The 26,343-nt window shown below is 44.1% G+C and overlaps 1 protein-coding gene across 1 annotated transcript in view; it reads right to left on the reverse strand.

The window, feature by feature from the left end:
- Positions 1 to 26,343, reverse strand: part of FHAD1 (forkhead associated phosphopeptide binding domain 1) — a 185,129-nt gene that overhangs the window by 73,697 nt on the left and 85,089 nt on the right. Inside the window, exons 10-15 of the mRNA XM_043996552.1 lie at positions 25,412 to 25,519; positions 19,356 to 19,439; positions 15,564 to 15,716; positions 11,666 to 11,861; positions 5,517 to 5,587; positions 3,000 to 3,131 (exon numbers count right to left, since the gene is read on the reverse strand). Coding sequence (XP_043852487.1) covers positions 3,000 to 3,131; positions 5,517 to 5,587; positions 11,666 to 11,861; positions 15,564 to 15,716; positions 19,356 to 19,439; positions 25,412 to 25,519 — 744 coding nt within the window. The remainder of the gene's footprint in view (positions 1 to 2,999; positions 3,132 to 5,516; positions 5,588 to 11,665; positions 11,862 to 15,563; positions 15,717 to 19,355; positions 19,440 to 25,411; positions 25,520 to 26,343) is intronic.

The following is a 26,343-nucleotide window of genomic DNA, read 5'->3' on the forward strand; positions in this document are numbered from 1 at the left end:
AAATCCCCACCCCATGCTGGAGCTCACAGCAAAGGAGGTTTAGTTAGGAAAGTTTTGTGCTTTTTCTGATGGAGATTTCTGGGCATGTTCAAAGCCTTTTTAGTGGCTTATATCACTTAAAGCAGGGCTTCTTCTTTTTTGGGGGGAGGGGGCGGAGCAATGGGGGTTAAATTACTTGCCCAAGGTCACACAGCTAGTAAGTGTCAAGTGTCTGAGGCCGGATTTGAACTCAGGTCCTCCTGAATCCAGGGCCAGTGCTTTGTCCACTGCAGCGCCACCTAGCTGCCCCCTCAGACTATTAAAAAAATATGGCTATTGGTCACCTTTTTTCCCTTTGAGAACTGCCTGTTCTTATCATTTGATCATTTATTTACCAGAGAATGACTCTTGCTGCAAAGCTTTTAGTTCCCCATTTAACTCTTTCCCTTCCACGTTGGTTTTGTTTGCAAAATAAACCTTTTTACTTTTATATAACAAAATTATCTTTTTTTACCTTCTGTGATCTTCTCTGTTCTCTGTTGGGTTATGAGCTTTTCCATCCAAAGGCTTTGCCTCACTTTGTATAGGTTTTTGGATATTTCCTATTATTCTTCATTTTTATGTCACCAAAATTCTGTTACTATACTATAAATTATTATATGTTAATGTGTAATTACTAGATGTTACTATGAAGTATGCCCAACACTCCCTGGACATAGGTTCATAGACTGAGGGACTAAAGGGACCTCACAGAGCATGTGGTCCAACCCTCTCACTTAACACATGTGGAAACTGAGGCCCACAGAGGTTGTCTGACTTGCTCACAGTCATATAGCAAATGAGCATCAGAAGTGGTAGACATATCCTCCGTCTCCAAAGCTAATGTTCTTTTCACTGAACCACTTCACCTGATAGGTTTGTTTTTGCTGTCATAAAGTGAAATTGAATATTTTTGTATTGATGGGTGCCTGGGTGCTCTTCTCCTTTTTATTAAGTCAGGAAGCATTTATTAAATGCCTATACTATTTGCCAGGCATTGTGCTAAATATCAGGGATGCAAAGAAAGGCCCAAAAAAGTATCCCTGCCCTCAAGGAGTTCACAGTCTAATGGGGGAGACAACATGCAAAGCACTATGTAGTGACAAGATATAAGCTGGATAAATAGGAGGTAATGAACAGAGGGAAGGCACCAGCATGAGGGGAACCAGGAAACGGTCCTTGTAGAAGGTGGGACTTTAGCAGGGACCTGAAGGAAGCCAGGAATCAGAGATGAAGAGGGAGAAATTTCCAGGCATGGAGGCAGCCAGTGAAAGTGCTCAGAATTGAGAGATGTACTGTTTTGTATGAGGTACAGCAAGGAGGCCAATGTCACCAGAACGCAGAGTGTGTGGAATGGAGTAAATGGACTTTTATTATGGGGTAGCTTAGGTGGCTCAGTGGATAGAATGATGGACCTGGAATCGGGAAGACCTGAGTTCAAATTCTGATTCAGGAACTTCCCAGCTCCGTGACCCTAGATGAGTCATTTCACCTCTGTCTGCCTCAGTTTCCTCATCTGTAAAATGGGGCTGATAGTAATAGCACTTACCTCCCAGAGTGTTGTGAGGATCAAGTGAGATGATAATTGTACAGTGCTTAGCACAGTGCCTGGCACTTAGCAAACACTATATAAAATAAACATTTTATTATTGTTATTATTATGAACTGAGGTATGGTTGGATTTTTCATCAGACCATCTGCAGTCGGATCCTGGCTTTGTTACTTCCCACCTGTGTGGCACCAAGACCATCCTTCAAGTTGTATGGATCTCAGTTTCTTACTCAGTAAAATGAAGGGGTTGAACTAAATGAACTTTACCCTCCTTTTTTGGAGGGGTGGTGGGGCAATGAAAAGTTAAGTGACTTGCTCAGGGTCACACAGCTAGTAAGAGTCAAGTGTCTGAGGCCGGATTTGAACTCAGATCCTCCTGAATCCAGGGCCAGTGCTTTATCCACTTTGCTATTTAGCTGCTCCCACTAAATGAACTTTAAACTCAAAATCCCACAATTTTACACCAATGGTCTCTTCCCTTCTGGTCCTCAGCTTCCTCATGTATAATGATAATAATTAATAGTAATAATAATGATGATGATGGCTAGCATTTTATATAGAGCCCTAAGTTTTGTAAAGTGTTGTGACAATATTAATAATAATGAACATTTATGCAGTTTTTGTGTGTCAGGCGTTGTGCTAAGTGCTTTACAACGATCTCATTCCATCCTCACAACAACCCTGGGAGATGGGTGCGATTGTTGCCCTCGTTTGACAGATGAGGAAACTGAGGCAGGCAGAGATTAAGTGACTTGGACAGGGTCATACAGTTATAAAGTGTCTGAGACTGGATTTCAATTTAAAGCCTTCCTGACTCCAGGCCCAGTACTCTATCCATTGAAAAATTGCATTGGATGAACTTTAAAGTCCCTTCTTATCTCTAGTCTTGGGATTCAGTTGGTCAAGTCCCATCAGGATCACTCTTTTCCTTCCCCTACTTTTCTTGACTTCTTATGCTAGGAGGTAGTAGAGAGAGCATTAGACTTGGAATCTGAAGACTGGGTTCAGACCCTGTCTCTACCACTTAATCCCTGTTTGCCCTTGGGCGAATAGATTTACCTCTCTGGGCCTTGGCTTCTTCACCTGTAAAGTGAAGGGACTGGACTCTATGTTCTCTAGGGTCCCTCCCAGCTTTCAACTCCACAATCAATTGTTGAAGAACCCCTGGACACCGTTAACCAATCAACATTTATTAAGTACCTACTACCTGCCAGATGTGTGCTAAGCCCTGGGGATACAAAAGGAGGCAAAAGACAGTCCCTGCCCTCAAGGAGTTTACAATCCAATTTAGTTTCATCACTGACCACAGCATCAGATCAAAGTACACTCAAGACTTTTCACCTAAATCCATGCCCTGGATTATAGAGAGGAAAAGCTTTTAGCTAAATTGGTCAAAAAGGATAATAACAACAATAAAGAAATGGCTATACCCGGTTTTCCTCTTCTTGCTTTTCCTGCAGCTGTTTGATTTGTTCCTTTATCTGCCTCTCATTCTCTAAGGCTTGTTCCTTCATCCTCCGCAGCAGGGAACAGTGAGACTCCTGGAGGTTGTTGAGCTTGGCCTGGAGGAGAATGAGATGGGCACTGGTCAAGGACTCTGGCGGAAGAAGAGCCACCACACCTCGGGTGGACCGGGGAGCAAATTGTGCCATGGGTCAAGCTGAGTTTCCTACTGTGTGACCAACACAGAGGGGCTGATTCCTGGCTTTGCTAGTGATTGTGTGTGTGTGTGTATTTGGGGGAAGGTATTTGGCTTGGTTCTAGCCTCAGATCAGTCACTAATTCATTATCCAACTGTGGGCAAGTATCTTTCCCCATCTGGGCTTTAGTTTCCACTTCTTTCAATGATGGGGCTGAACAACATGTTCTACTGGGTCTCTTTGACAGAGTTGTACAACATTCTTCTGTTCTCCATGGGTCCTCTCTTCTGCTTTCCTGAGGTGAACTTTATTTTGACAGAGGTGGAGATGTGCCCAGAAAAACCAATGGAACTATAAGCTGATTGTGCTACTGTATTGTTGGGTTTAGTAATGAAAGAGCTTCTTGGTCTTGTTTCTTATAGAGTCATAGGATGGGGGGCAGCTAGGTGGCACAGTGGTTAAAGCACTGACCCTGAATTCAGAAGGATCTGAGTTCAAATTTGGTCTCAGACACTTGATACTTATTGGCTGTGTGACCCTTGGCAAGTCACTTAACCCTCACTTAGCCCCCCCAAAAAAGAAAAAGAAAAGAAAAAAAAGTGTCATAGGATGTTGGTGACAATAGAATGCTAATAACAAAAGATAACATATTGCTATTGAGTCTACCATGTGCCAAGAATTCACTGATGTTCAAAGCAATGGCGTTTAAGTGACTTCCCCAGGGTCACACAGCTAGTAAGTGTCTGAGGTGAGATTTGAACTCAGGTCCTTCTGACTCCAGGGCCAGTGCTTTATCCACTGAGCCACCTAGCTGCCCCCTACTAGGTCAAGCCAGCATCTGAAGGACATTGCTGATAATGAGTTTGGAACAACTTTCTCCTTTATCTTGTTCAGACCTCACCTAAGGGGGGAAGACAATTGTGTTCTACTCAGACTTGGGTGGGATATAGATTGCCCAAGGATGGGGGTGGTCTGGGAGTAAAAGCACAATCAGTCATACTCCCCATCCCCTCATTAGAATAGATGCACCTCTCATTATAATATTCATTCTCTTAATTTTTTTTTTTGTTCAAGGTAATGAGGGTTAAGTGACTTGCCCAGGGTCACACAGCTAGTTAGTGTCAAGTGTGTCAGGTTGGATTTGAACTCAGGCCCTCCTGACTCCAGGGTTAGTGCTTTATCCACTGTACCAGCTAGCTGCCCCCCCTTCTCTTAATTGTTAACCAAACAAAGTTGATTGCCATCTGTTGGGAACACCCACTCTTTCAAAGGCATACAAGTGTCAGGAAGCCACCATGATCCATCTTTGGTTCATGAGAGAGAGCCAAATGACCAATCCTTTAATTAATTACTGGCTATCAAAATCAATAAAATGATTAATTTACCCAGAAACTATGTCTCTCAAATTTTTAATCCAACACAAAGGGAAGGGAACTTAAAACATAGAATGTCACAGCTAAGAGGGTCCTCTGATCAGAGAATGTCACAGTGGGGAAGGTCTTTAAAATGCAGAATGTCAAAACTGGAAAGAGAACACAGAATGTCAGATATGGGAGGGGCCTTAGAACATAGAATGTTGGAGATGGAAGGGACCCTAGAACATATTGTTGGACCTTAGAATATAAGGTGGGACTGAGGGGGATTTTAGAACACATATGTGAGAGGTCTTATGACTTGTAATATTGAAAGGGGGGAAAAAACTTAGAACACAATGTCAGAGGCAGTTTAGAACACCGAATGGTAGAACCCAGAATACTTGAGGTGGGAGAGGCCTTATAACATAGCACACAATGAAATAGAATTTTAGAGCTGAAAGAGCCCTCAAAGTTCATCTAGATGTGAGGGCAGCTAGGTGGCGCTGCAGTGGATAAAGCACCAGTCCTAGATTCAGGAGGACCTGAGTTCAAATCCAACCTCAGACACTTGATACTAGCTGTGTGACCCTGGGCAAGTCACTTAACCCTCATTGCCTTGCAAAAACCCTCACAAAAACAAAAACAAAGTTCATCTAGATCAACCTCCTAATTTTACAAATGAGGAAAGCAAAATCCAGAGAAAAGAACAGTGAGCTGGCCAAGGACAAGCAGGTTATTTATAGCCCATCTGAGTCTCTCCATCCAGGACTCTTTCCCATCTACACTTCTTGGGTGATCTCTGAAAGGCCACCACCTCACATTACCATATGGGACCGGGTAGCTTCACTAGCTAAGTCATCGAAAAGCTCTGAAAATCCAAAGGGTTGGATCAATGCTGAGCAGTATGGCTACCATCTGAAACGAATCAAAATGAAATAAAATGCAGCATTACCTGGAGCTCCTGGTTCCTGTTTGCAATTTTCTTATGATTTTCCAGAAATTTACTGAAGTACAAGGACAATCCTGAAAGAAAATGTGAAAAGATGATTAGTATCATGGACTTTCAGGGAGGATTTCTCAACAGAGTACCCAGGAACAATGTGTTTGTGTGCGCGCATGCGCGCGCGCGCGTGTGTGTGTGTGTGTGTGTGTGTGTGTGTGTGTGTGTGTGTTTGATTTCATTGACTTAGGGAACTGCCAGATGAGGAAAATCTGCCTACTGGTGCAGATCAGCATCTCTCTCTGAATTTTGTAGTCTCAAAGAATTGCCCAGACTACTCAGGGATTAAGGGATTTCCCTAGGATGTGTCAGAGGCAGGATTTGAACCTGGGTCTTCCTGACACCCAGGATGACTCATGTTCTACTCTGCCACAGTTGGTCAGTCTCTCTCTCTCTCTCTCTGTGGGGCAATGAGAGTTAAGTGACTTGTCCAAGGTCACACAGCTAGTAAGTGTCAAATGTCTGAGGCCAGATTTGAACTCAAGGCAAGATTTGAACTCATCTGTCACAGTCTCTTGACTAACCCAAATCCTATTTAGGAGTAGGAAAATGGGGAAAATCTATCAATTCCATGCAGGACAATTGACAAGGCTATGAGTGAGAATCAACACTTTATTCTTCCACATTAAAGGCAGAGGACTGGGGCAGCTAGGGGGCACAATGGATAAAGCACCAGCCCTGGATTCAGGAGGACCTGAGTTCAAATCTGGCCTCAGACACTTGATACTTACTAGCTGTGTGACCCTGGGCAAGTCACTTAACCCCAACTGCCTCACCAAAAAAGTAAAATAAATCAATAAAAAAGGCAGAGAACTGCTTCTCCATTGCTTAGCAATAAATCCATTAATATTCCAAGCATTTGAGGTTTTGCTTGTAGGAATATTCATACTCCTTCTCCTCATGCATGTCGCAGCTCTTTTATATCTGAGGAGATAGTAGCTGTGGGCCATCTCTTGGTAACCACCCTTCTGGAGATGAGCATTCTAAGACTTAACTAGGCCTGGTTCTAAAAAGTCTTTGCTAGATAGAATGTCAGAGACAGAAGGGACCTTAGAACAGAGAATATTAAATCTAGAAGGGAATGTAGAATATAGAATGGCAGCTAGGAGGGTCCTCAGATCAGAGAATATCACTGTGGAGAACACAGAATGCCAAAGTTGGAAAGAGCCTTAGAACACAATGTTAGAACTAGAGGAGCCTTAGAAGACAGAATGTCAGAACTGGAAGGGTCCTTAGATCAGGGAATGTCAGAGCTAGGAGGGCTCTTAGAACAGGAAATGTCAGACCTAGAATGAGCCTTAGAATGAAGAATGTCAGAGATGGGTGGGGGGAGCTTAGAACAGGGAATGTAAGAGCTGGGAGGACCCTTAGAACACAGACTATCAGAGATGGGAGGGCCCTTAGAACAGGGAATGTCAGACCTGGAATGAGCCTTAGGACACAGAATGTCAGATTTGGGAGGGGCCTTAGAACAGGGAGTGCCAGAACTGGGAGATATAGAATGGTGAGAATTAAACTGACCCCATTGGGTTTACTATTGAACTTAAGAAGATCAGGTATGAATATTCTCCAGGTTGAGTAAGAGTAGGTCACAGGTAGGTAGCCATCCTACCTCCAACTGGGTCCTCCATGCTATTTGGCAATGGTCCCGTGGAAAGAACACAGAGACAGAGGTCAGAAGACTGAGTCTCCAATGCTACCTCTGTCACTCTTCCTGCGCTACTCTGGGCAAGTCAAATCACTTCATCTCCCTAGGCCTCAGTTTCTACAAGTACAAAGTAAGATGAGGGGCAGTCGAGGTTGGACTAGATGAGTCCTTTCTACCTCTAAGTCTATGAGCTTATGATTCTAGACATTTCTTCCAACTCAGGTCTCCTGGCCCCGAGTTCACCCTCACCCCTGCCCTGCAAACTCTTTCATTCCACTTAGGTTCTATGTCATTCATGTGGCAATGAAGGCAGCAAGAGTGCTGGTTTGTGTAAAAGCATTGATAGCAAAGTATTGTTATTAATTGATATATTTATAATTATTATTACTTTCAATGGCAAAGAACTGGAAGCAAAGGAGGTGCCCATAAGTTGGGAAATGGCTGAACAAATGATGGTATATGACTGTAATGAATTGCACTTGGAGAAATGATGAAAGGGAAGGCTTCAGAGAAACTTGGGAAGAATTGTACAAACTGATGCAGAGTGAAGTAAGCAGGACAATGTATGCAATGACAATAATATTGTCAAGGCAAACAGCTTTGAAATATCCAAGAATGCTCAACTATGATTACAGGGGATCACCTCCTGACAGAGAGGTGATAGATTCAGGATATAGAATGAGACCTCTATTTTTGGAAGTAGCCAAGATTGGAATTTGTTTTGCTTGACAATGTATATTCATTGCAAGTGTTTTTTTCTTCTTTTGTTCAGTAGAAAAGGGGTAATTGGGAGGGACAAAACTACTTTTTAACAAGAAAAAATAATTTTAAAAAAGGATGAACAAAAAAGAGTTGATACAAGCACTGAGCACCTCTCTACATATTAGAAATCATTTTGAAATTTAGGTCTTTTGGTAAATTTGATGTGTATTGAATAGTTAGGCAAAACAATGAGCAATAGAAAAGCATTTATCAAGCACTGTGCTCATTATGGAACATTTAGATTGTGAACTCCTTGAGAGTAGAACTGTCTTTTGCCTCCTTTTGTATCTCCAGTTCCTGGCACACAGAAGGCACTTCGTTGTTGTTGGTCCTCGAACCAATGACATCACGGCAGGTGATGACTCGCGCATGAATTGGACTTAAGAGAGGCAGAGTCGCACAGTTGTCAGCCTCCCTCTCTCTTCTAGAGTCATCGAAGTCCAGTGGCAGGACAAAAGTCAAGATGACTGGCATTGGCCCAGGTTGCAGTGGATAACCCTGGGGTCTTCAATGCCTGACCAAATTCTAAGCACACCACCTTCCTGGCCATTGGAACAAAATGTATTCATTCGCCCATTTGCCAGGGGAAGTTTTCATACGATTGGGTTTGAGGCCAGTTAGCTACTCTGATTTATCTTATCAGCCAAGATGGTTTTACTAGGGTATGGCCATTGTGCATGCTATAGCTTCTTGGAGTCACAGGTGAAAGTTGGGTGATAGGTGGATAAGCAGCCTTGAAAAAGGCTTAGCAAGTCCTCAAATCAGAGGTGTTAGTTCTCCCTCAGCATCCCATGTACCCCAGGCACTTAATAAGTGATTGACTTGACTGGTGGTAGAGGAGGAGGAGGAGGAGAAAAAGCCCACAATATTATAACCCAAGTCTCTGACTTCAAGGCTGCTGTATCCTTTCCACTGCACCATTGCCAAGTAATAATGAGGACCCAATAGAAGTCAGTGCTGTAGACTGACTTGTGATAGTCCTTGTATTATTGTTCACCTCATGCTCTTATTTAACTTGGAGTGCCTTCACATCTCATCTCCCTAGTCTCTAATGGGGAGAGGAGGGTGTCTCACACTACCTTAATTATGGGATGAATAATTTTTTTGGGGGGGTGGGGTGGGGGGTGGGATTGGGACCAACCTGTGGCTTTGTCATCACTGGGAACTCCCAGTGCCAAAACCTCTTTTTGGTAAAGCAGATCAACACTTGTTCTGCCACTTCTCCTTGAGAATACTGCCTCAGATGCCCCCTGCACTGAAGGATTAAGTGATTGTCTCAGGATCAAACAGTCGGGAGGCATCAGAGGGCAGACCTGAACCTGGATCTTCCTTCCTCTATCCACTACCCCATGCTGCCTTTAAGATGAATGAACATTGAAAATAAATGAAGCAATGGGTGGGAGTGAGACTAGAGGAAGGGAGAGAATTTGGAACTCAAAATTAAACAAGAATGCTAAAAATAGATAAACAAATAAAGAGATGAATGGATAAATAACATTTTTTAAAAAGAACGAAAATAATCCTGGTTCAGAGAGAAGAGATCTAAGCACAGCCCGAAGTTGTCAGGGAAGGTCCCAGTGGATCTAGCCCCATTGCTAAGTGGCAGAGAGGGGCAGCTGAGGTTAGTATGACTTGCCAGGGGCCACATCAGCCCTCTTCTGGCCTTATATAGATCACAGATTTAAAGCTGGAAGGCACCTCAGAGGGCATCTAATCTAACACCTTCATTTTACAGATGAGGAAACTGAGGCCCAGAGAGGTTAAGTGACTTGCCTAAGGTCATGTAGTAAGAAAGAGTATGAATGGGAAAGATTTGAATGACTCCAGATCTAGGACGCCATCCACTGTGCCTTCGGCCACACTTGAGCCTAGGAGTGGAAAGAGAGAATGTGGACGATAGGGAGGGTCCAGGACTGGAGATTGGTCTGTGGGGCCATGGAGGAAGTTTAATAGAGGAAGGGGGCTTGGCATGTCTGAAGGGGCACTCTGCCATCCCACAGAAGGGCCTCTCCCTTGAAGAGGCAGCAGATGGTGCTGGATGCTAGGAAAGTGTGTCTACGTAACAATGTGTTAGAGGACAGTGGCCAAATGAGTTAGTTATGGAAGGAAAGAAATTGAAACGATAAAAACATTTCTTTGTTTATCAATAAAAAACCTCAGGCTGTATCTAGCATCAGCAAGTAAATGTCAAGCCTCCCTCTTCTTGACACCAGGACCTGCCTGCCATTACAGCTATACTAAGCAAGAAAACCCTCATGGCCTGGACCTTTTCTAGCAGAATTCATGAACGAAATTCTCTCTGGCCCAATAGAGGTAGTACAGGATGGAGGAAAGGATGCCGGCCTCAGAGGCCACAGGGATCTGGGTTCGAATCCCACCTTTGACACTTCCTAGTTGTCTGACCACGGGCAAGATGTTTCTTAACCTCAGTTTCTTCCTCTGTAAAATGGATATAATGATGCCATTAGTACCTGCCTTGTAAGGCTGTTGTGAGGCTCTGAAGAGATAATGAGGAAACAGGGACTTCTCTGCCAACCAGAAGGCACCTAATATGAAGACTTGAGGCACAGACCACAAATCAAGAATATTCCATTGTTCTGGATTTGGAATTAGTATCCTAGAGTCAGAGGCTGTTACAACAGAGAGGGACAGAGGGGATCCGAGGAGAGAAGGGCCTTAGACCATATAATGTCAGAGCTGGGAGGGCCCTTAGAACACAGGATGTCAGAGCTGGGAGGGCCCTTAGAACACAGAATGTCAGAGCTGGGAGGGCCCTTAGAACATAGAATGTCAGAGCTGGGAGGGGCCTTAGAACACAGGATGTCAGAGCTGGGAGGGCCTTAGAACACAAAATGTCAGAGCTGGGAGAGGCCTTAGGACACAGAATGTTTTAACTAGAATATATCTTAGAAGATAGAATATTAGAACTAGAAAAATCTTTAGAACACAGAATGTCAAAACCAGAAGGGCTCTTAGAATATACAATAAGAATTGAAAATGTCAAAGCTGGAAGGGCCCTTTGAACATATGACTTGAAAGCTAGAAGAAACCATAAAACACAGAACATAGGACATTGAAGTTAGAAGGAACCTTAGAACATAGAATGTCAGACCTGGAGATGATGGAGTAAACATGCAGAATGAGAGACATTTTTGGACACGGCCAATAAGGGTTTTGTTTTTTTTTTTGCTTGATTTGTTTTTTTTTTTTCTTTCTTTTTTTGGTGTGGAGAAGGGATGATAGAAAGGGGGAAATAAATACTTGATAAAAATGAGGGAACCAGCCCTGATGGCTTCCAAGCTATCTTCCAGTTCTAGATCTATGATTGTACGATCAAATCCAGGTCCTGTTGACCCGGGGGTGGTTTTATTTTTGTCTCTGTAGGGCCAGTGCCTGGCACCTAGGAGGGACCTCATCGATCCTTGGTAATTGAGAGGTTCACATCAGTGACTCTTCATGATTAGAACCAGTGGGATAGGGGGCAGCTAGGTGGCACAGTGGATAAAGCACTGGCCCTGGATTCAGGAGGACCTGAGTTCAAATCCGGCCTCAGACACTTGACACTTACTAGCTGTGTGACCCTGGGCAAGTCACTTAACCCCCATTGCCCTGAAAAAAAAAGAAAAAAAAGAGAAAAAGAACCAGTGGGATAAAATAAAGACAGAGAAGAAGAACCAACAGGCCCAGGGACCTTTGTCAGAGAGGGACAGCTCGATGCCCACGTCCATCAGGAGCTGCTCGAACTTCTCCACCCAGCACGCCACCATCTGCAGGATCTCCACGATGGCTTTGTGCAGCCACGCCACAGAGGCATCCACGGGGAGGTTCTGAAGGTCAAGGAGCCGCTTTCTCAAGTCATTGCTGCAGCAAGACAATCTCAAGCAAGTCTGGAAAAGATGAGACGACGACGAGGGACAGCAGAAGTTACGGAGGGGACAGGAGTCAAAGGGCCCCCAGAGAGTTCTGGAGAATGGATGTCTCCACTGTGCTCTCCCTTCCTCTCCATCTCTAATGTGGCAAATAAGCAGTCTGGGGTGGGGGTGGGGTGGGGAGGGCGATCTTTGGGTCCAGCTCTATTAGATTTCTCTGTGCCTTTCCTTTCCCCACACTGCAATTGGGACAGATAAAATGGGCACATTAGGCCACGTCTTACTCATGCAAAAACCCATTTCTTAACATTCACTTTTTTTTTTTTTTAGTGAGGCAATTGGGGTTAAGTGACTTGCCCAGGGTCACACAGCTAGTAAGTGTCAAGTGTCTGAGGCTGGATTTGAACTCAGGTCCTCCTGAATCCAGGGCCAGTGCTTTATCCACTGTGCCACCTAGCTGCCCCCTAGGCAACCTCTTAAGCCATAAGATGCCAACCTCCAAGAGCAGAGCGCTTCTGTCTCTCTCACCCTCATAGTTCCCTATGCCCACGAAATCAGTTTCAGGCTCTACCCATCACCCATCTACCCACCTACCCCATCCCCTAGGGACATACCTAGGTGCCGTGTATACTAATAAAAGCCTTTTGAGGAGGAAGTATGGCACAGTGCATTCAATGTGGAGATAGGACTCCCTGAGTTCAAACCTCACCTCAGATACTTATTAGTTGTGTGACCACAGGCAAATCACTTCAGCTTCCTAAGCCTCAGACTCTACACTCAGCAAAATGGGGACAATGACACCTATAGCCCTCCTCATGAAGCTGAAGGCAGATAATGTATACAAAGTGCTTTGCAAACTTTGGAGCATTGTAGACATTTTGGCCATTATTATTAATATATGATAATAATATTAACACATTAATATTATTAATTTTAATTTATTATTAATATAATATAGAATTAATGTATTATAACATATTGACTACTATAGAACATATAATAATCCATGTCACATATCATTACATGCTATATGAGTATATATGCTCTAATATAACAAATTATATAATAACACTGTATAATATATGTTCAATAATAATGATAATGATGATATCAATAATTATAGTAATAAGGATATTAGGGGGAGAGAGGGAGAGCACCCTGGGCATAGGAAATAACCTGGGCAAAGGTAAAAGTATGAAAATGGGGGCAGCTAGGTGGCGCAGTAGATAAAGTACTGGCCCTGGATTCAGGAGGACCTGAGTTCAAAATCCAACCTTAGACACTTGACACTAGCTGTGTGACCCTGGGCAAGTCACTTAACCCTCATTGCCCTGCCCCCCCCCCAAAAGAATGAAGGAACGCTTGGCTCATGCAGAAGGGACCAGGCTGCCTGGAGCACCAAGCATATGAAAGGCTTCTGGGATCATACTCAAGAGATAGATGAAAGGGGCCTCAGAGGATATCCAGTCTCTCTGTCTCATTTTACAGATCAGGGAACAGGTGCAGGGAGGTTAAAGGAAGGTCCGGATTTCCAAAATCAATTTCCATTCTATGATTTGGTTCAGAAACTAGGATCGAATCTGATCATTTTTGTACATTACTGAGAGCAGCAGCAGCAGCAGCAGCAGCACTAACAAATATAGTACTTTAGGCTTTGAAAAGTTTTTTCCTTTAACCTTTAATAGATTTATTAACTTAAAGTTGCACTAAGGTCTTTTGGAGACAACATATATGTGTGTGTGTGTGTGTATAAAACCTCATTTAATCCTCACAATAACCCTGTGAGTTGGTACTATTATTCTCCTCCCTACCTGTCCCCATTCCCCCATTCCCATCCTACAGATAAGAAAACTGAGGTCTAACAGAGATTAAAGTAACTCATCGAAGGTTGCAAAGCTAGTTGGCACCAGAGACAGCGTTCGAACTCAAGTCATCCTAACTCTTAAGTCCTTCTCTCCATCCAGTGGTCTACTTAGCTATCACATCAAAGTGCCTTTTGACAGAAGGTTCAGCTAGGTTCCCTGATTTGATAGTACAATGCCAATCTGGCATATTTGGAAAGTTCTCAAATTTTTGCTGCTTAGGCATCCTGTTGGGGGAGATGTGCCAGAAATTTAAAGTCAAGGGCAGGAGGAAAGTGTGCCTTTACCCAAGTCTCATAGTCACACACTCAATCTTTCAGGGCGAGCTCACAGAAGTCACCCTTCCACTGCTGTAAGATATCAAAATTCTGCCAAGGTGGCACCAGCCCATCTGCAGGATGGACAAATCCATTTAATGCAGGAATTTGATATTTTGGGAAGGCACCTTCATTTTCTCTTTCCTAACAAGGCCCTCTGATGAGGGAAGATACAGATAACAGCAGAATCTCAAGGCCATCCTAGGGCTTGGTGACCATGCAAGGCCAAACCATGCCTGAATAGCTGGGAAATAGGATTTTAGAGTTTAAAGGAGCCCTCAAGGTCACTTGGTCTAACCCCACCACTTTACAAACAAAAAAGCCCAGTTAAGGGCACATTGGTCATCACAGGACTGTGAACCTGATTCTGAGTCTTATCCTTTTCTGCTCTTACCACTTTGCTTAATAAATCATTAACTGTCTCTGAAAAAAAAATGTTTGAGTTAGCAGGGGTAGTTAGCTCAAGGGAGTATGTCAAGCTTTGGCAAAGGTGGTCCTTGGGGGAAGGGAGCATAAATGGAAGCTTCTGGGGAGGGAGAACAGGCTGATCTAGTAGGGTGAGGTTAGGCTGGACCTTGGGCAATTGGCCTCCAACACGTATAATGTGGTATAGTGTTAAGAACACTTGGATAGGGAGCAGCTAGGTGTTGCAGTAGATAAAACAGTGGCCCTGGATTCAGGAGAACCTGAGTTTAAATCCGGCCTCAGACACTTGACACTTACTAGCTGTGTGACCCTGGGCAAGTCACTTAACCCTCATTGCTCTGCAAAAAACCCCAACAACTCCCCTCCCCCCCCCCAAAAAAAACACTTGGATTGAGAGTTAGAGGGTTTGGGCATAAAGATTGGCTCTGAACTTACTATATAACTTTGCAAATAACTTTCCCTCTCTGGCCTTGTTTCTTTTTCTGTGAAGGGAAGGTATTGGGGAGATTTATGTGATCTATGCCAAGCCCTCTGCAAACTTTAAAATGATGTATAAATTTCAGTAGTTATTTTTGTTGCTATTATTATTATTACCTTATTATTATTATTATTTCAATTCTGATCGAGCTGGCACAGTGCATAGAATGCTAAACCTGGAGTCAGGAAGAACTGAGTTAAAATCTAGCCTCAGACATGTACAAACTGTATGATCCTGGGTAAGTCACTTGACCTCTCTATTTGTCTCAATTTCCTCAACTATAATATAAGGATAATAACAGCCCCTGCTTTGCAGGGTTGTTGTAAGGATCAAATGAGAGAATATTTGTAAAAGCACTTAGCATAGTGCCTGGCGCATAGTAGGTGCTATATAAATGTCTTTTCCCTACCCTTTCCTGACATTCTCTGTTCTAAGCTTCCTCCCAGCTCTGACATTCTCAGTTCTAAGGTCCCTTCTATCTTTGACATTTTCAATGGCCCTATGGTCACTAGGCCTATACAAGAACCGTCCAAATCTGCCCCATACATCCCTCTTACTCTAGAGCAGGATGGTTCTCAAAACAAGAAGAGCAAAAACTAAACTAACTTGGCATTTACTAAAGTGCACAACAAGTGACCTGACAGTCCTCCAAGAAGGTCTTCAGCTTGTCCATTTGGGCCAGGAGGTCCTCCTTGTTGGGGCTGACGGACCAGTTGTTCTTATTCGCGATGATTTTCTTCTGCTGCAGGTTGAAGTTGTCCTCGATGACATGGGAGATCGTCTCTACCAGCTGGCCAGGGGAAGAACAAACAACCAAAAAAAAAAAAAAAAAAAGGGATCAGGTTGGAGCAGCCCTGGCAGAGGCGTGAGGGCCAGTGGGGAAACGGAGGAATGCTGGGGGAAGGGCAACTTGGGTCCCATAACTTGGCGTGGATTCATGACTCATCACTGGGAAAACCATAGACTGGGCTCTCACTCTAATGAATGAAATTGTGCAGTCGTGGGCAAGCCTCTTTCTCTTTTGAAACCTCAGTTTCTATCTTTGTAAAATGAGTATGAAAAAACATTTGCACCTTTTCCCTCTTAGGAATATAGCCATGAAAGTGTCTTCTAAACCTTAAAGGGATACTGAATGTTAGTTATCTGTTGAAAGGTAGTGTCTATAGTGGAAAGATATGCACTCGGAGGGCCCGGGTTCAAATCCTGGCTCTGTTGTTTACTAGCTGTGTGACTTTGGGTCACTTACATGGTCTCACTTGGCCTCAGTTTGCTCTTCAGTGAAGTTGTGGGGCAGGTTCCTTCCTGTTCTGAATCTTTGATGGTGTTTGACCACTGACTCTGATACTCCCTGAGTTACCTTGGATGAGTCACTTTACTTTCATTGGCCTCCATTTCCTCTGATGTAAAATGAAGGAGATGGCCTCCACATTCCCTTCCAGTTCTTTTTTTTTTTTTTTTTTTTTTAGTGAGGCAATTGGGGTTAAGTGACTTGCCCAGGGTCACACAGCTAGTAAGTGTTAAGTGTCTGAGGCCGGATTTGAACTCAGGTCCTCCTGACTCCAGGGCCGGTGCTCTATCCACTGCGCCACCTAGCTGCCCCTTCCTTCCAGTTCTAAATCTAGGATTGTATGAGCCTTCTTTGGGCTTCTTTTTCCTTCCCTGTAAAATAAGGGGGTTGGACTTGATGGTTTTGGCAATCCATTCCAGATCTGGATCTAGGATCCTATGGTCTCTCTGAGCCTCAGTTTCCTCATTTGGAAAATGGGAATAATTCTCCTACTACATACTTCATGGAGTTAATGTGAGGAGGCTACTGGGTGGATTTAAAACACTATATCAATATGATTCATCAATATCTGCCATCCTGATAGGAGTTATTATCAGGGAGGCAGCATGAAATCATACCAGAACTGAGACTAAATGTCAAAACTAACCTTGCTTCCAGAGGTCTGATAATGATTACTATCTCCTTCCTCTCAGTGCAGAGGTGGTGGGCTATTGGAATGACCATGTATTCGACATTCTGCAAATGCTACACATAGCCCACCACCTCTCCAATGAGAGGAGAGAGACACTAACCACCACTGGTTGTTAATTGTTGTTGCTCAATCATTTTTTAGCCATGTCTGATTCTTCATGACCCTATTTGGGGTTTTCTTTTCAAAGAAACCGGAGTGGTTTGCCATTTCTTTCTCCAGCTCATTTTAGAGATGAGAAACTGAGACAAACATTGTTAAGTGACTTGCCCAAGGTCACACAGCTAGGAAATATCTGAGGTCAGATTTGAACTCACAAAGATGAGGACTCCAGGCCCAGAGCTCTATGCACTCTGGTGCCCCCTCGCCGATGCACTGTGCCATCTAGCTGTATTCAGGTATTTAACCAGAATTTGAATGAGCTGTTTTTCTCTGTGACAAGGAAGTATTCTAGAAGGTAGGGGTTGGGTGGGGTTGGGCGGTCATTTACTAAGTAACATCAAGGGGACAGCTAAGTGGCACAGTGGATAAAGCACCAGCCCTGGATTTAGGAGGACCTGAGTTCAAATCTGGCCTCAGACACTTGACACTTACTATCTGCGTGACCCCAGGCAAGTCACTTAACTCTCATTGCCCTGAAAAACAAACAAAACAAACAAAAACTATGAAGAAGACAACAGGGCTGGGGATTGGGAGGTGATTCCCAAGATGGCATTTCAAAGGATCCCACTGGATCTGGAGCCATGAGGGATCTGTGAGGTTCTCTAATCCAGATCAGTGCCTGGCACCTAGGAGGCCATGCTTAAATGCCATTTCACCGACTGGTTCAGTCACTTCATTTTTGTAGGGAAGGAAACTGAGGCTTGGAGATGATGACTGACCTGCCCAAAGTCACACAGGGAGTGAGTGGAAAAAGCCTGAGTCAGAAGCCAGATGCTCAGATTCCAATCCAGCACGTCTGGCTGAGGCGTCCAGGCGCCGGCAATAACACCAGGTTTCTAGGTTGATGGATCAGTGCTGTACACCTGACCTCTAATGGCTTTGCCTTATCATGGAGAGTTAGGAAGAGGTTCATTTGAGTCTCTGATGGGTGGCCAGGGTGTTAGAAGGCAGCAAATGGGATCCATGCATGAATAGGGAAATATAGGGTCTCTGCCCTGTGGCCCAATCCTCTGCACAGGGGCTGAGTGTGGGGAATTTACTTGCCTAAACTGCTAGGAAAGGAGGTTATGCCACTAGGACCTACAGAGATGGAACCGAGAAAGTGGACTGTACAATTGCTGTTACACTAACAGCTGGAATTGAGGCCAACGAGCCATACCAAATACCCCAAGGATGAAATAAGTGAGGAGACCAGAGGTCTAGCTGAAGCATCTCCTATCAAGAGATATAGCCTTTTTAAGGTCTCAGAGTCAAGAAAACCTGTGCTATATCAAAATACAATGACACCAGTGTGACTCTAGACAAGTCACCTAACCCCTCCAGGGCAGGTAACTCTCTAAAACAAGGGCTCTTAACCTGGAGTCCATGAACTTTAAAAAAGTTTGCTAACTGTATTTCAATTTAATTTGTGTTTTTTTTTTTGAGGGGCAATGAGGGTTAAGTGACTTGCCCAGGGTCACACAGCTAGTAAATGTCAAGTGTCTGAGGCCGGATTTGAACTCTGGTCCTCCTGCATCCAGGGCCTGTGCTTATATTTCAATTTAATTGATTTCCTTCATAATCCTGTATATTTTATATTAAGCATAGAAAGCATTCTGAGAAAGGGTCCATCAGCTTCATTAGACTGTCCAAGGGGTCCTTATACACAAAAGGTTAAAAAAAACACCCTGATCTAAGACTATAAGTTTCACATGACTAATATGGAGATATGTTTTGCATGACTATACATGTATAACCGATTTCAACTTGCTTGCCTTCTCAATGAGGTGGTTGGGGAGGTAGGGAGAGAATTTGGAAGTCAAAATAAAAAAAAAACAAATGTTAAAAATTGTTTTTACATGTAATTAGAGGAAAATAAAATGCCAAATAAATGGGGGTGGGGAGGGAAAGGCTATAAGTTTCAAATGCTCATCTGAATCAGTGGAAGGCATTTTCACATTGGAAGTTTCCCCCTCTAATGAAATAATAGATCTGGGACCTCCTTCTCTCCTCCCCTTCCCTTCAAAAAATCTCGTACCAAGGAGTCTCCTTGGGGAGAAAATGACTTAGGTGAATCACATGTGATTGACACCCGGTTTCAAAGAAATTGGATAAGTATTTCATGGAAATGTTGCGAGAACATTCAGGCTTTCCTTCCATTAGAAATCCCACAAAATCAAAACAAATCTTTCCATTGTAGCGACAGGGAGAAAATGATGTGCCAGTCGCACAAACAGGGACATACGCTCTCAGGATGGGAACCAGAGTCACTCGTGCTTGACAGGAACCTGTCGTGGGAAAGCGGGACTCACCTGCTGATTGGTGACGATCCTGGCCTGGGGCAATTTCCCTCGACCGTAGATGGCTTCTATGATTTGACTTCGGAAATGTTCCAGCTGAAGCAGAAAGAGTGACCATCAGGCAGGAGACATTCAGCTGTCCACAATCTGCTGTCTCCCCTTGCACGAGCCTGGGGCAGCGGCCTCATAAACATCTTAGGCTGCCCCCTGTGAGAGGGCGGGGACCACAGAAGAAAACCAGAAAGCTTGGCCTTAATTGACTGGGAGGCCCTTCTGTCTGACTTAATTGACCCATGTGACTGCCAGACATGTTTTAAGACGGGCCATGAATAGGACTTCTAGTCAATTACCCACTGGAGGTGCCCATGCCCTTGTCGACTAAGAGCTGAGGCTATAAGCTGTGATGAGATGGGTAATAAGCATAGAGGCCTGGTGCCGCTCATTTGGGTAAGTTGTCAGGCATTCTCCTGTGCTGCTTTAGTGTTTAGGATGGGGTGGAAGTTGTGTGTGTGTGTATGTGTGTGTTGTGTGTGTGTGTTGTGTGTATGAGGGGAGTCACACGATTTAAAGTTGAAAGGCATCTTAGATAGGCACCATCTGTTTTTGTTTTTGTTTTTTTTTGGCAGGCAATGGGGGTTAAGTGACTTGTCCAGGGTCACACAGCTAGTAAGTGTCAAATGTCTGAGGCCGAATTTGAACTCAGGTACTCCTGACTCCAGGGCTGGGGCTTTAACCACTGTGCTATCTAGCTGCCTTTTTTTTTTTTTTTTGATAGGCACTATCTGAAAGGGCACTGGCCTTGAAATCAGGGGGCCTGAAGCTGGATCCCAGTTCTGACACTCATTGGCTAAGTGACCCTCAGTTTCCCCATATGTCAAATAGGGGTAGTACTGTTTCTTCCTACAACATTTTGTCTCTAGCGAGAACTACGGCCATACCCACATGGCAGAGTCTTCAGTAAAGGTCTTGCTTAAATATCCTGCCAAATTAAGACAGGAGTTATAACACGAAGCTCAAGACAGTTGTCCTATTCATCCGGTTTCTGCTGTTTACACCTTTAAAACCCCCCCAGCAGGGCAGGAGTGATTCACCCATGAGAGAAAATGAGCAAAACAACTCACCGCTGATATGTGCATCCCTTGGCCTGATTCCTGTCCCAGACCAGCAATAGGGAGGGAAGCATTTCAGGGGACCTGCTGTTCTCCTCCCAGTACCTCTCCTCCTCCTAGTTACCCATTTGATTTACCTGCTATTGAACTGAAGCAAACAGCTGCTTAAGAAAATGGCGTCTGAAGACAGGGTTTGGATTTTGTATTGCGGTTATAAATAGCAATTACTGATGGGCTCTTGGCTAGTATTGTGGCACACCTAAAATGGGTGAGTCAAAATTAATGCCTGGAGTCTTATAAATGTAACACAAGGTGGTTTAGACAGGGAGGTTGCTTGCCAAGTAAGATGCTACAGAGATGCTAGCTAGAACACGGGAAGAAGAATAACAGGAGAGAGGCCGAGTAAGGCAAAGGCAATGGAAATCTAAGAAAAGAGCCAGCAATAAAATTCACAGACTCGGATATCTCCATATCTATCTATATCTCAGATATACATATGTGAGATGCATGTATATATGTGTGTGTGTGTGTGTGTACATACACACTTACATATTTATTCATCCACAAATGCACCAAATATGACTAACAAACAATGTAAGCTGAAAACTCAAGGAGGCAAATTCGATTTCATGGATAGCACTGAGGCTTGATGGGGGTGTGGGGAGCCCAACAGTCAAATGTCTATCCGGAAGGACATTTTTTGTTGTTGTTGAGTCATTTCAGTTGTGTCCACCCAAGGACGGGTAAAAATAGAAGTGTGGAGAGGGGAAAGAGAATACAACTGCATAGTAAGAAGATATATTCAGATAAGGAAATCCAAGAGCTAAAGATAAGGAAGCATGGTCAGAAAGGTTTGGGTAAAGATCAACACAACCAATGTGTTGCCAAGGACTGTCGATTTCACCTTTGCAGCATCTCTCAGATACTCTCCCTTCTCTCCTCTGATCCTGTCTATCCCTTGGTGCAGGTGGGACTGTCTACCTCAAGTCTTTCCCCCAGTCCATTTCATTTTCAAAACTGATCTTATTGAATGTAAGCCTAAAGGCAGTTAGGTGGATAGAGGGGCAGGCCTGGAATCATGAATACCTGAATTAAAATCCAGTTTCAAGATATTTACTAGCTGGGTGACCCTGAGCAAGTCGCTTAAGTCTGCTTGCCTCCCCATTTGTTTCCCCATTTGTCAAATGAGCTGGAGAGAAGGAAATGTCAAATAACTCCAGTATCTCTGCCAAGAAAACCCCAAATAGGGTCACAAAGAGTTAGAAATGACTGGACAACAACAAAAATGTAGGGCAGATCGTATAACTCTCACTCAACAAACTTCAGAGGCTCTCTATTACCACCATGCTCAAATTAAAAAAAATTATCTGTCCTTTAAAGCCCTCATAATTTGGCCCCTTCCAACCTTTCCAGTTTTTTTTTGGGGGGGGGGCGGGGAGGCAGGGCAATGAGGGTTAAGTGACTTGCCCAGGGTCACACAGCTAGTAAGTGTCAAGTGTCTGAGGCTGGATTTGAATTCAGGTCCTCCTGAATCCAGGGCCAGTGCTTTATCCACTGTGCCATCTAGCTGCCCCCCAGTTTGTTTTTATACCTCATTCCCTTCCACATACACTGTGGTCCAGTGACACTGGCCATTCTTTACAAAAACTACTCCACCTCCTGATTCCATGCCTCTTCCCTGGCTGTCCCCCATGCCTGGAATCCTCTTCCTCCTCATCTCTACCTCCTAGCCTCCTTCACGCCTCAGCTAAAATCCCACATTCTGCCAAACGCCTTTCCCAGTCCTTTGAGACTATCCTCAATTTACCCTGTGCATCTCTTGTTTGTAATTCGTTTTTTGCCTGTTGTTTCCCCCACTGGATCATGAACTTCTTGAGAGCAGAGCCTTGTATTTTATTTTTTTTTTTGCCTTTCTTCATATAACCAGTGCATAACACAGTGTCTGGCACATAGCTGGTGTTTAATAAACACTACCTTGACCGACCCAGAAGCAAAAGCCACCTTGCTACTAGAATATATTACAGACCAGGGGATCAAACACATAACCCATGGGCTACAGATGGCCTCCCAAGCGCCTCTCAAACCAGATTAAAATCTAACTGGGAAAGAGTCAATAAAATGAAATAAAACAGACAAGGCTGATGTGTGGTTTTCTGAGTCAGTGTGTGGTCCACAGGGATCCTTGTTTAGGGCTTAGGTGCCTTGGGACTGAACCATTCTGAAGCATCATCCAAGATGGTAGAGGGTAAGGTACATTCAGGAGACAGCCCCTGGTCAGACACTCAGCTCTTGACCTCTAGAACCCTGGAAGCAAAGCCGCTCACTGCTCCTTCCCGTGCTTTAGGTGTGCTGAGGTTTGGGATCAGAAATGGTTCTTGAGTCCCCTTCAAAGCCTGCCATCTTCTGTCCAAATCACCAAGGGGCTTAGAATCTCCATCCAAGCACACACTCCGCAGCCCTGGCTACTCAGAAGCTTGTCAGAGAAGGCATTGGGGACCTTTACTTACTCTGGTTTCTTAAGAACGGAACCTCTTATAATTCTAAGACCCTGGTCATGGAGGAAGAAGAAACTGTTGATTAGGTCCCTTTATGTTTGGCTAAACTCCTCCTTACCTCCATTCTGGACCCTCATCCCAAGATACAGGGACAGCTAGGTGAATAGAGTCCCAGATCTGGAGTCAGGAAGACCCAAGTTCAAATCTAGCCTCAGGTAACTTAATAGCTGTATGATCCTAGGCAAGTCACCTAACTGCTGTTTCCCTCAGTTTTCTCATCTGTAAATGGGGATAATAATAGCACCTACCTCCCAGGGTTGTTGCGAGGAAGAAATAAGATAATAATTGTAAAGTACTTATCACAGTGCCTTGTTCATACTACACACTATATAAATGTTGGTTGTTCTTATGATTGTGATTATTTCTGTCAGGAAGTAAGGCATAGCCAGGAGGAACCTCACACTAAGTGGCATAACCACTTAACTTCTAGTTTCTGCCTCCAAGTCAAAAGTGTTCTGACACAGAAGATTTGAGATAATTTGGCATTTGGGGGTTTCTTTTTGTTTGTTTGTTTGTTTGTTTGTTTTGCGGGGCAATGAGGGTTAAGTGACTTGCCCAGGGTCACACAGCTAGTAAGTGTCAAGTGTCTGAGGCCGGATTTGAACTCAGGTCCTCCTGAATCCAGGGCCAGTGCTTTATCCACTGCACCACCTAGCTGACCCCAATAATTTGGTATTTCTCTCAGAGACTTCCTGCTAGTGTCCCCAGTGACTAGACATTTCATATGGCTTGGAGATTCTTTTGGATCAGGTCATTTACTGCCCTCAGCACCTAGCAGTTGAGGCCTTAGTAGGGACTCTTCTGAAATGAAAGCCTTCTACCTCATTGAGGACATTGAATACAAGGCGGAAACTAAGGAATTGCTGCTTGCCTAAACTGTGCCTGCTTTTACTAGAAAGGGATGGGGCGTAGGCTACTTGTTCAACAGCCTCAAAGCGTGTTTGTCTTCTGGGCAGAGTCTAAATCATGTAGTAGCACTTTAAGTCTGAGAGGGACCATGGGGGGACTCTAAAGGAAGAAGAGATAATCACTGGAATGTCAAAAGGGTTTGCACTCATTGTGACTCCAAGTTTTCTTCCCTTATGAGGGAAGTTTATAGGCTACTTGTGAACACCTTGTGTATTTTTTGTACCTGTTTATGGGCTGTGTCCTTTGCAATTTTTTTCCTCTGGGGGGTGAAATAAAGATTGTCCTCTACCCATATGCATTTTTTTAAATTGCAGGGCAATGAGGGTTAAGTGACTTGCCCAGGGTCACAAAGCTAATAAGTGTCAAATGTCTGAGGCTGGACCTGAACTCAGGTCCTCCTGAATTCAGGGCTGGTGTTTTATCCACTGCACCACCTAGCTGCCCTCCATATGCATTTGTTACCCTGAGTGCTTAAATAGGATTTGGGAACCCTGTTTATTCACATTTGTGGAAACCTAGACATGAGCTATATTTGGAAAATTTTCAATAGTAACTCCATATGGAGGGTAACAAAACAAAAGAGAAAATTACTCTTTTCAATTAGTTATCAGGCCTGGACCTAGTCTGCATAAGCCCAAAGTCTTAGAGAAACCCTATGTCAAGGGTTATAAATAAAATGAAATGGGGGTAGACTACATCATCTCTAAGATTCATTACAAGCTAACATTCTATGTTCTAAGATTTTTTCTAACTCTGAGATCTCTGCTCTAAAGGTCCTTTTAGTTCTGACATCCTGTGTTCTAAGGGCCCTCCAAGCTCTGACATTCCCTGTTCAAAGGGTCCTCCCTGCTCTGATATTCTGTGTTCTAAGGACCATTCCAGCTCTGACATCCTGTGTTCTAAGGGCCCTCCAAGCTCTGACATTCCCTGTTCAAAGGGTCCTCCCTGCTCTGATATTCTGTGTTCTAAGGGCCATTCCAGCTCTGACATCCTGTGTTCTAAGGGCCCTCCAAGCTCTGACATTCCCTGTTCAAAGGGTCCTCCCTGCTCTGATATTCTGTGTTCTAAGGACCATTCCAGCTCTGACATCCTGTGTTCTAAGGTCTTCCCAGCACCAACAGATGTCATCCAATTCAACCCCCTCATTTTATGGATGAGGAAACTGAGGATGAGGGAAGTTAGGTGATCCACACAAGTAGTAAGTGGCAGGGCAGAGATCTGAACCCAGGTGCTCTTATCCCCAATACCATACTCTTCCATTGGTTGCCTACAGGCCCTGTGTTCCAAGGTGCCTCCAGGTCTGACATTCTCTGTTCTGAGGGCTTCTTTGTTCTGACATCCCATGATTCAGCTATGACTCATCTATGATTCATTTCGGTCTGTCCTTTCTCCCAGACATGCTTTTCACCAGATGTTCTACAGTGTATCTATATTCAGAAGAATGTAAATACTTTAGACTGCCAGGTGAATCCCTGGCACCCTGGCACCTCCCTACCTGACACACTGCTTTGTCCAAATTGTCTTTAATGAGGCGCTCCCTGTACCCCATCTCTTGAAGCTGCATTAATTTCTTCTTGGAATCTTCTTGCAGTTTCTCTTCGGCCTGGAATGATGAAAGGATGTCCTAATACTCATGTTCTCGGGTCATGGGTAAATATACACAGATGAGGATGCATACATTCCATTTTACATATAGGGAAACTGAGACCTAGAGGAAGGAACTGACTTGCCCGATGTCAGCACAGGCAGAAAGTGCCAGAGGTTGGCTTGTGGATCCAGGTGCTCTGATCCCAAACCCAGGCCCCTTTCCATCTCACTGCACTGGGGTCACTGAGTCTGACTCCCTTTCTCTTTTTTTTTTTGTTTTTTTGTTTAGGCAATTGGGGTTGTGACTTGCCCAAGGTCACACAGCTAGTAATTGTCAAGTGTCTGAGGCTGGATTTGAACTCAGGTCCTCCTGAATCCAGGGCCGGTGCTTTATCTACGGCGCCACCTAGCTGCCCAATACTCCCTCTCATTTTAAGGAGGAAGAAAGTGAGGCCCAGAGAATGTTATCAACTTGCCCAACCTCTCCTTATTTGCCACCTTTCAGAAACGGCCAAGCAATGGACCTTGCCCTTGCTCTTCCCACCATTCCCTCTTTGGGGGTAATCATTAACTATGCCTTCATTCTGGATGACTTATTAAACCAGTGCAAGTAACTATTGTTTCTGCCAGCCCCTATTTCTATCATGGCTTAAGGTCTTTTCTCCCAGGGGCAGGCACCGCAGGGCAGGTGGTGCACAACCATTAATTCCATTTTACAGGGGAGGCAACTGAAACCCACAAGGGTAACGTGATTTGGCTAAGGTCACCCCAGCTTGTCTGAAAAGGTGAAGGATGGACTTGGACCCCAGTCTCCTTCCTCCTCTCCTCCACCCCACTCAA

The sequence above is a fragment of the Dromiciops gliroides genome, chromosome 3 (genome assembly GCF_019393635.1).
Source record: "Dromiciops gliroides isolate mDroGli1 chromosome 3, mDroGli1.pri, whole genome shotgun sequence".
In the NCBI taxonomy this organism is placed as follows: Eukaryota; Metazoa; Chordata; class Mammalia; order Microbiotheria; family Microbiotheriidae; genus Dromiciops; species Dromiciops gliroides.